The sequence below is a fragment of the Quercus lobata genome, chromosome 7 (assembly GCF_001633185.2).
Source record: "Quercus lobata isolate SW786 chromosome 7, ValleyOak3.0 Primary Assembly, whole genome shotgun sequence".
Taxonomy (NCBI): Eukaryota; Viridiplantae; Streptophyta; class Magnoliopsida; order Fagales; family Fagaceae; genus Quercus; species Quercus lobata.
The window spans coordinates 17,735,640-17,746,191 of record NC_044910.1 but is presented as its reverse complement, the minus strand read 5'-3'; the positions used below and the strand labels follow the sequence as shown (position 1 = coordinate 17,746,191).

The following is a 10,552-nucleotide window of genomic DNA, read 5'->3' as shown; positions in this document are numbered from 1 at the left end:
TAATACCTTTTGGAAAAAAATGAGTTTGTGGTGTAACATATCCTTTTGATTTGGGCTGGGCTTCTGCTTAACACAATAGGCTTGGGCCGAAGTCAAATAGTGACACGTGGGGGTAGCAGGAGGTGTTGTGTTGCATGGCGATGGGCAACGTGGCAAAATATGAGAGAAGCATGTATGAGTCGTCAGTTTTTTTCTCCTACTAAAAAGGGAAAGGAAGCTACTACTTCTGCTGCTGCTGCTAAAAATGATTTTATTCATTCGGTTCGGTTTTTAATTTGCACAATTTAATCGCTGCGCGCAGCTTGATACTTTATGAAACCAACAGTCTTATATGGCCAATCTGAAGAAGCATCTTTCCTCCATAGCCAACGACGTTGTCCACAGATGTGCACTGTAACTCTCTCTCTCTCTTCTTTTTTATTATATTTATCTATATTTTTTTGAAAATGAATAAGTTTTAATTTGGTGCTCCTGCTACATCAACTTGCTGACCCGATCACTGCAGTAGTTTCATTTACTATATAATGTAAATATATATATATATATATATATATGTATATGAACGAGAAATTAACAATTCATCAAATTCAAGTCTATATAAATAACTAGAGTTCAACATTATGAAGAGTTTTCCCTGTAACCCTTGATATAATTCAAAATGCTCATTTCTGTCCACGCAAGCCATCATTTTTTATTGTTGTTCTCCCAAATCACACATTAATTAAAGGGCGATCTTCTTCTTCTTCTTCTTCTTCTTCTTCTTTTTAATTCATTAGTTGTTTATTTTGTGCTAAATTCATAATAATTAATTTTTATTTTTATACTATATGACTTGTTTGCGTTTGATAAAGCATATATGTTTAACGTTTCAGATAGTGACATATTGTAACAACTCCACGAAAATGCTGATATACTACAAAATGACTTAATTTAGTCACAAATATCTATAAAGCCCAACCCAATCCTCAATTAATTGTGACTATACACACTCAATTAAGAAGGAGCCTCAATTAATTGTGACTATACTAATACTAACTCTTTCAAGTATAAGAACAAACTTGGCTAATTCTTCTCCAAAAAAAAAAAAAACCTTGGCTAATTCAAAAAACAAAAAAATAAAAATAAATAAATAAATAAATAAAAGCACAAACATGGCTAGTATTTTCCTTGAGTCATACTTTATATATTAATTAGTTGTCAGTTTTTTTTTTTTTTTTTTTTGAGAAACTATTAGTTGTCAGTTAGTTCTAACAATATCAGCAATGATAACTAATAGCTCCATTGGTTTTGGTATGCAATGTGTGTGCGTGACATGTTGGCCCACTTCTTTTAAGGATTTAATTAATAGCTTAAGCTTTTGGGTTAGATATTTATCTGACACAAATTAAGAAAAACCTAACTTTCTTTCCATTTGCTTCCAAAGATTATTGTTATTTCTATTTTTCCTTCCATTCCCTATAACTAAAATGATATTTATATATATGGTCTCTGCCAGGAAACTAGATACTAGCACGGATAACTTGGTGGAAGAGTTTGAAGCTGGATGGAACCCCGAAACTAATGGTTATTCAAGGAAATTTGTGGAATTTTGCAGTGCAAAGTCTCTTACATACATGTGCCAAAACATAGAAGAAAATATTAGCAATGGATCGTTTAGCCGGTTCACTTTCGACATGATGCTTGCTTGGGAGATGCCAAGCTCTACTGATGAGGAGGCTTGTATGGTGTGCTCTCTTTCTAAATTCTAATTACTATATTAATTTATAATGTGAGGAAGTACGTACTGTTATGTACTTCTGATTTATGATTAATTAGCTACCATTCGTGATGAAGCATGAAATTATCTGTTAATTATGATACTTGCTTAATGTAATATAATAATCTACATACACAAGTTATGGGTCCGTTTGGATTGAGCTTATTGTTGCTGAAACTGAAAACTGAAAACTGAAAACACTGTAGCAAAATAATTTTTAAATGTGTGAAAAGTACCGTGGGACCCATTTTTAATATTTTTTAATGCGTGAACAGTGTTGTTACAGTACATAAACAGTATTGCTACAATGCAAAACAGTAATTTTTGTCCACCAAAGTCAACATATGCGGGCAAAAGAAAAAAAAAGAAAAAAAAAACAAAGAAAACGCAAAACCAAAACGTGGACGCAGGAAAACGGGGAATTCAAACGCCCTCTATATGTAGATTGGTTTTTCGTGAAGATGACCTTTGTATTTATACCACATCACGTTTAATGAACTAATAAAGCTATTCCTTTTAATGTAGAATCATCTGGTAGTTGTAGTAAGTGTTTGAAAGTCCTATTCAACATGCATTCCCCTCTATTAGTAAGGTGATTGATATGTGTTCATCCAAAAAAACAAAAAAAAAAAAGGTGATTGATATGTAGAAAATATTAGATTTGAGGTTCAATCCCTGCCTATACCAAAAATTGATTGGTATTTTGATTTGGTGATAAAGAACTATCATCAGAAGTCAACGCCATATGTTGAAACTCTAAAAAAAAAATGTTTATTTTTCGACCACATTAAAAAAGAATCTTAGTGATAACCTTTGCGCATTGTAGTAGATGGAATTGTAATTTCAATTTTTTTTTTGTCAATAATCTCCTCTCTTATGTTTTCAATTGTTTCTCTCTATGTGGGTTTTAATTAGCTCAACTGGTAAAGTCTCTGGTAATTGAATGAGAGATCTGAGGTTCAATTCCCGCCTACACAAAAAATCAATTGCTGTCTTGGTCCGATGATAAAGAACTATTATCAGGAGCGGACGTCATAGGTTGAAACTATCTCAAAAAAAAAAAAAAAAAATTGTTTCTCCTCCATGGCCCTATTTTTGCTCTCCTCCTTTTTTTGGGAGATCCTCTAGCTAGCACGCAAATAGGTAAATCTCAAGAAGCTATAAGTGTTGTATAAATAAACATGTGGCCTAGAATAGTTGAATAAAAAACTGAATCATGCATTCATCGCCAGAAAAGTGAGAATGTAATGTAAAGACTATATTATTTTCATTATTTTATTTTAGGTTCAAATACCGGTCTTTAAACTTTAGTTTAAAGTTTAGTCACACAAGTGATTTTAGTCCATGAGTTTAAAAGTAACCACATTTAGTCCTATAAATGACGTTGCCCAACTACAAATGACACATCATCACTTCATTGTACACATTAGGGACAAAAAACACTAACTTTAAGTGTCCTAGGACTAAAATCGGTCACTCTATTAACTAACATTTAGAAACCAATGATATATTTTGGCCTTTAATTTATTTTCACACTTCTAAATGGTATTGAGAATGCAAGGTGGAGTTCAAAAGTATATTCAACGGAAAACTATTTAGTTATTGATATCTAGTGACAACAATATTTGGAAAAACTCCTAAACTACCAAATGCATGCTACACACTCACCCTTCCAATTGTTATTTTGTAAATTTCCCATCATATTATAGAATTATACCCTAGGGCAGGATATGTATAAGGCTGATTAAATTCATTTAAAAATATGATGTGGAAATTTCATTGTCAAAACAAAGAAGTCTCCCATCAAATTTTCAGTTAATACACAGTCAAAAGAAATTTTTTTTTTTTTTTTTTAAACTAAAATAGTCATAAGAAAGTTAATTGACTATATTCTACCTTTTTTTTTTTTTTTTTTTTTTTTTTTTTTTTTTTTTACTTCAAAATAAAGTGGGCTTAAAAGGTCAGTTGTACTTTATACTTCTTATATTCTAAGATAGTAGCTTGATATTGTCATATGGAAATCCCGCACCTAGATTGCCATCTGGAGTAGACTACAGAAAATAAATGTATTAACTTATATATATTGCATAACTCAACAATTTATTTTTGCTACTTTTTAACTAAATCAGTGTCAGGATCCTCTTTTTATTGCTCATTACTTAATGCTTGTTCAGCCATTTGCTTGATATGCCTTTCTCCTGCTGCTACAATAAATTTAATTTAATTTTAGTTCATGGCCTTTCTACTAGACTTATAACATTGTTGAAGGCAAACCATGCAATGGGAAATAGTATCTTAGGTCAATACGTTCTCCCATATGAAAGCCACATCATCACATAATAATTAAAGTCAAACTTCCACAAATTTGTCAGACCTTTTGGATAATGATGTGTTGCACTAGGCAAGCATCAATTTTGATTAATGAAGCTCAACTTGGGTAGGCTAAGACTAGATGTGCCACATTTGTTTAAAACGTTTTGCTTAGTTTTAAATGGTAGAAAATAGATACTAATTACACGATAAAAGTATACATATCAATCATCTTCACCATAAATCCGCTTGAGTGATCTTAACTTCTATTTTTCTAATACAAATGGACATCATTTATATTTTGTGCCTTTTTTAACTACTGGGTTTTTCTTTTCCTTTTTCCCCTCTCATATCTCCCAATTATTTATTTAGTTATGTTGTTGATTTATGGTGTTTGTAGGAATGTGTGGCAAAGGAGAAAGAAGAGGGGAAGGTATCCGTAAAAGTGACTCAAGAGCAAGATGATATTCCTCTTTTTTATTCAGACATCATGCCACTCCTTGTAAGCTACCCCTCATTAATTGTTGTTACCATGGAGCAAGCATTACTTTTCTTCAGAATTAGCCTACATCATGAAATATACCTCATGAAGCTAATGGAATTTAAGTTCAAGCAAAGTTGAGACATGAAAATGGGATACTTTAATGATATAGCCACATAGGTATCAGTAAATCTCCAAATTAATTTTATTTGGACTTACTTTGTGCACTATGTTGGTAGGTTGATAACGAGCCTAATGTTGGAGAAGATGCATTTGCGTGGTTGGGATCACTAGTTCCATTAGTTGCAGATCTTGTTAATGGAAGATTTACCTTCGAAACTCTAACAGCACCCACAGGCAACCGGCTGCATTTTCCTGCATACGACAAATATCTAAAAGAAATTGACAAGTAATTTAACCTCATGTAATTTTTTTTTTCTACACCAATTATGTTGTTGGAGAATAGGTATAACACTTTTAAGGGGTAAAATTGGTTGGTTGAAAATAGGGATTACCTAATTCTGCATTAGACGGGGGAACCACATAACAACGCTGTTCATGCCTGATTTTCATCTGAATCCATTTTAGTTCAATATAATTCATTTTTCTGGTTATACCTGGCACAAAGTCTATAAAACAGGCTTAAGTTTAGATATCATGCTGTTATATGACTTCTTATGCCCTTTTTCTTTCCCTCCAAGTCAAACAAGGTAGATTGGTAATAATTTTCTGCCCCCAAGTGGTATAGATGGTTGTGATCATAAGGGTACATTGAATAGATCATCTGAGCACGCACAATAATATACTTTTATTTCTTTAGACTCCATGAGTTTTGAACCTGAATTTAGTTGAAAGCATATTTTTCTATTAGCTATTGAGATATAACTTTTTTTTAAGCTTTAATTTAAACTACTTAGTTGAGAAATTGGCTTTTTTTTTTTAAGATTAAGAAAAAAAAATTATATACATCTCTTATGAAATATACACTTTTTAGGCTGAGTAGTCTTCTTCTTTGAGGGGAATGGAAGATTACTATCTAATTTATTTTTCTTTAAAATAAAAATAAAAAGTGTTGATGATGCTATAATACACCATTTGAAATAGCACTTCTAAATCACATTACCTTGTGGAATTCTTGTTTTTTGTAGATGCATAAAACATTTGCAAAAACAAGCGCCACCAAATGGCGTTGATCTAGGGGATGATGAATTTATATTGCATGTCGAGGGAACTGCAAGCTCGCAGAGAGTGGTGCGCCACATTGGAGCAACAAGTTGGCCTGGTTTGTCTCATAATTTTGTTTTATTAGTGACCAATTAGAATGTTATTATATTTAATTATGTACATGATTATTGCTTAAAGTTATCACGAAGGTTGTTTGTCCAGGTAAGCTTACACTAACAAATTATGCTCTCTACTTTGAGGCTTCCGGAGTTGTAACATATGAAGATGCCCTTAAAATAGACCTTTCTGAGAACAAGGAACATAGTGTGAGACCAGTTTCCACAGGCCCATGGGGTGCTCCACTTTTTGACAAGGCCATACTGTATGAGTCTGAATCGTAAGGATACTTTCATATACATTAAAAAGTATTAACATTGGAATTAGGATACTTTCATATACATTAAAAAGTATTAACATTGGAATTTGGAACTCACATATGCTCTCAATAGTAGATAAGCTTGCTTATATGCTGGTGTTTTAAGGGGGCACATCTCTTCTAGTTTCCCTATTTGTTGGGAAAAATATGACAAACAATAAGTAGTAGTATCAATTTGTGTATCACAATAATTGATTCTTAGAAGGACCGCATTATTGCTAAACAACTACAACTTGTGTGGGCCATTAGAGCATCCAAATCAATAGTTTAGGAGTGGTGATAATTTTTATCTAGATTGTTAAAAACAAGGATACATGATCCTTTAAATAGTGACCTCATGCATAGACATGCCTAAATGCATCACAAATAGGCAAGTTTGTCAATTACATCTAAATTTTTGCAATCATGATTTGTAACCATTACTTACATGCCAATCTTCTAGATCTGAGGGAATTGTACTAGAGTTTCCTGAGATGACAAGCTCCACAAGGCGGGACCATTGGCTTGCACTCATTAAGGAGATTATGTTTATGCACCAGTTCTTATTAAAATATAAGGTGGAATGTCCAATACAAGCATGGGAAATGCATGCAAGGACAATATTGGGAATCATAAGGCTCCATGCTGCAAGAGAAATGCTAAGAATATCGCCCCCTACTCCAACAAAATTCTTGATTTTTGCATTGCTTGATGAGCTACCAAAGGGAGATTATATACTAGGACAACTCGTGGACAGTCTGAAGAAGATCAACAGTGGACACCCATGCAGTGCAAGTTCAACCCTCAAAAATATGAACATGTCATTGTCAATCATCTCAAGTGTAGAAGTAAAAGAAATTGGTGAGGAAAATGTGTGTGCAAGTGGCATAGATGACAACAACTCCTCACTTGAGATTGCTATTAATCAAGCTAGAGAAGAAGAAAAGAAAATTGTCATTGCCAAAGCTACCACTAAGGAGTTGAAAGAGGAAGGAATCACTGAAAGTACCCTTGTTTTTATGGTAAGTACATAACAACAAACTATGGAAGCTGGGTAAGCAGCAAAAATGCAAAAGTCATGATATGCAGTAATTTTTATACTTATTTCCCTAAAAAAAGGGGTTTTGGGTTGGGGGAATTGGGCTACAACACCTCGAAGTTTTAGGGAAGAAATGAACATTACCTAACATTATGTGTCATGCATTGGCTAGTCTAGGCCAACCAATAATAAGTTTGGCTGGTTTAAATTTATTTTATATACTTTGGTTCAATCCTATTTTCTAGGCATAAACAAAACGTTAGTACGTTTTTCAATTGATCAAATGTATTAAATGTGCTTCTTAAAAGAAACTCATGGGTGGTCCTAATGTTGATATTTAGGAGCTACTAAAGCCACTTAAAGGTGTGTTACTTTGGTTTGAAGAAATTTTCACATGGGAAAGACCAGTAACTACCCTTGTTGTCTTTGCTGCTACTCTTCTAATCACATACAAGTAAGTTGTTTGTCATATCATTTATAGTTTGCATTTGTTTTGGAAGAAATTTTAAGGTGCTTAATATGTCCATCGATCTAGTAAATTGTGAAGGAATATATGGTTAACAATATCTTGGCATCTTAGGGAGTGGCTTGGCAAGGCAAGTGCATTGTTCTTTTTATGGGTGGTAGCAAAGATGATCCAAGCTAGACAAAAAAAAATTAATGACAAATGCAAAGAGATTGTAGTCTCCTCAGCCTCTGACCAGACTACAATGGAGAGCATAGTCTCGGCTCAACACGGATTACAAACTATTCATCAGGTGGTGCAGATAGCAAATATAGCATTATTGAAATTATGGTCAATATTGATTTCAAAGGCTCGTAAGGTACTATGGTACAAACCTATGCATTCACTTTCATTCTACTATAGATTTTTTGGCACATAAAATTGTTCTATTGTTTGCATACTTTGTATTAGTAGAACTAATAATGTTGTTGAGTAAAAAGGAAGTTTCCCTGTCTTTGTTATGCCATCAGTAATCCAATAAGAATTATATAGGTTAGTTCTTTAATAAAAAGAAATAATTCTATTTTGCCTTCTCATCAATTAGATTGAAGGTGAAGCTAGATTGATTTTGAAGTAGCTTGCACAAAATTTTGATGAAATGGAACTTGTGTTATGGGCTTTAGATAAGCAAGGTAATGACAACTTGTTGAAAAACAAGAACAATGATTTAGCAATAAGCAGCTCTTTCAATTGTTGATATTAGATAGGAATATTAGTTCATTTGAAACTTTTTTTTAAAGGGAAAAATGAGATGTAGGAAAGCTGTAATGCTCTTTTTATTGCTGAGAAGCTGGTAGGAGGAGGATATGTTGAATGTTACAAGTGTATGGAATGTTAAAGTGTGGAATTAAATGTCATTTGTAGCATTTAGGATCTACTCCTCCATCCTCAAAAAACAAGTAAACAACAATATTGTTGAATTGTGATACATAACATTAGAATAAGGTCAAGGTAGAATATGGAAAGTAACAAATTTGTGAATTTCTTCTAGCTCTTAGATTAGCTACTCATGCCAGTAACTAGTACAACTTGAATTTTTTAAGGTTTTTATTATTTATTTAGAATTTAAAAGTCTTGAAATAAATATTTTTAGTTGCATGATTATGCTTCTTCATGTATTATTCTATCAATTTCAGTTGCATTAAACTTGTTTTTCCCTTGGTTGCAGCACGCAGATATAGTAATGATATCAATGATTGGATTAGCAATTTTACTTGCAATAGTACCAATGAAGTTCATCATTATGGCTATCACTTTGTATTGCTTCTCCATGACATCAAAACTAGGGAAGCAAGTGGGCAACAACCAAGGAAACAGACGACTGCAAGAATGGTGGGACTCAATTCCAGTTATCCCAGTTCGTGTTGTAGACAAGCCTGTGGATAGCCCTACATGCAAATCTATGTGATATCATATTCAATATCATATGTAGTTTTTCTCTTATTGCTTGTGTTGGCAGTTATGACTCCTAGAATGTGCAATCTTTCAGCGACGTATTGTCTAGACTGAAATAAATTTATGAGCATAGGTACTTATATGCATGTCTCTACAATTTTTTTGTGAAGAATGTGTCAATGTACAAGTCACATATCCTACACGTGATTTTTCTCTTCTTTTTCTTTTTTCTTTTTTTGGTTTTTGACATTTGCTTTGGAAAGAATTTATGCATTTAATCTGAATTAACAGACTTATACTCTTACTCATCTATCACCTTCTATGGACTACTATAGAAGTCCAAAATGATTAACATGAATTTTGTAATAATAAAATGTGTTGGAAAATGTGCTCTAAATCTCTTTTTTTTTTAAACAGATTCAAGTTAGCCTCGTGTCTAGCAATGTGTCTAGTAAAGTCTCTCGATATTGAATAAAAAATCTAGATTCGAATTCCATCTACTCGAAAAATCAATGGTTGTTTTAGCTTGATGATAAAGAACAATCATTATGGCTGAATTTCTATCCTATCTATTCTTATCTATTTAAATTAACCTTAAGCCTTTTGATTTTGCCATTATAAAAATAAAAACGAGTCTATAATATTAGCCTATTGTACTTGTTTTCTTTTTTCTTTACTTTAAAAAAAAAAAAAAGTAAAAGTAAACATTAAGTGTGCTTTTGAATACAGCTTATTTTGCTGAAAACTGAAAACAATAAAAAAATAATTTTTTTACTGTTTATTACTGTTTGACACTATTCATTGGCCTAAATACATTGTTCATGGCCAATGAACAGTGCATAACACGCTGGTTAAAATTAAAAAAAATAAAAAAAAAAAAAGGGCCTGAAACGCGGACACGCAATACAAACAGACCTTAAGTGTTTGTTTGGGAACAGTTTATATAGTTAAAACTAAAATTTTTTTACTTAAAGTACTGTAGATAAAACTAAAATAGTACAGTTAAACTCATGGATAGTACTAAAAAGTACAATGAGATCCATGAATAGTAGCAAAAATAAGCTGAATAGTAAAAAAAACTAGCTTTTTAAGCCAACGCTAAACGCACACTAAAAGGAATTTTCTCACTTTTAATTGAACTTTCCAATACCACAGAACACTCTTTACCTCTATCGCTGTAAATTTATTGTAATTCAAATTATTTTTATTTATTTTCAAAATAAAACAAACATGGCAGTTGAAAGACAAGTCATTCTCACTCCTTAGTTGGCCCTCATCCAAATGGCTCCAACAAAAGCCCTAATATGACGATATACTATCATTGTTTTTATCCTACTCAATTCTGAAAAATGGTAGTTGAAAGCAAGGTTTTCAGACCCCTACCGGACCGGGAGGTCGGACTGTGAAAACCGAGAACCAGGATGAAAATCGGTTTTTTAAGCATAAAGAACCAAATTTTTTGTTAATTCCGTGAACCCCTTAGCATT

General features: G+C 32.6%; 1 protein-coding gene across 1 annotated transcript; it reads left to right on the top strand.

The window, feature by feature from the left end:
• The first annotated feature begins 251 nt into the window (after positions 1-251).
• LOC115953854 lies at positions 252-9,316 on the top strand. Its single transcript, XM_031071673.1, has 10 exons — positions 252-393; positions 1,496-1,724; positions 4,467-4,568; positions 4,787-4,956; positions 5,696-5,829; positions 5,934-6,108; positions 6,590-7,148; positions 7,507-7,619; positions 7,746-7,989; positions 8,839-9,316. Exons 1-10 carry the CDS (start codon positions 332-334, stop codon positions 9,076-9,078), a joined length of 2,028 nt encoding a protein of 675 aa, XP_030927533.1. The 5' UTR covers positions 252-331; the 3' UTR covers positions 9,079-9,316.
• The last annotated feature ends 1,236 nt before the right edge of the window (positions 9,317-10,552 follow it).

Excerpts from the sequence above, each read along its gene's own strand:
- LOC115953854 (XM_031071673.1), top strand. The coding sequence starts at position 332 with ATGGCCAATCTGAAGAAGCATCTTTCCTCCATAGCCAACGACGTTGTC. Across the intron at positions 4,569-4,786 it reads CAGACATCATGCCACTCCTT|GTTGATAACGAGCCTAATGT; the intron begins GTAAGCTACCCC and ends CTATGTTGGTAG. Across the intron at positions 4,957-5,695 it reads TATCTAAAAGAAATTGACAA|ATGCATAAAACATTTGCAAA; the intron begins GTAATTTAACCT and ends TGTTTTTTGTAG.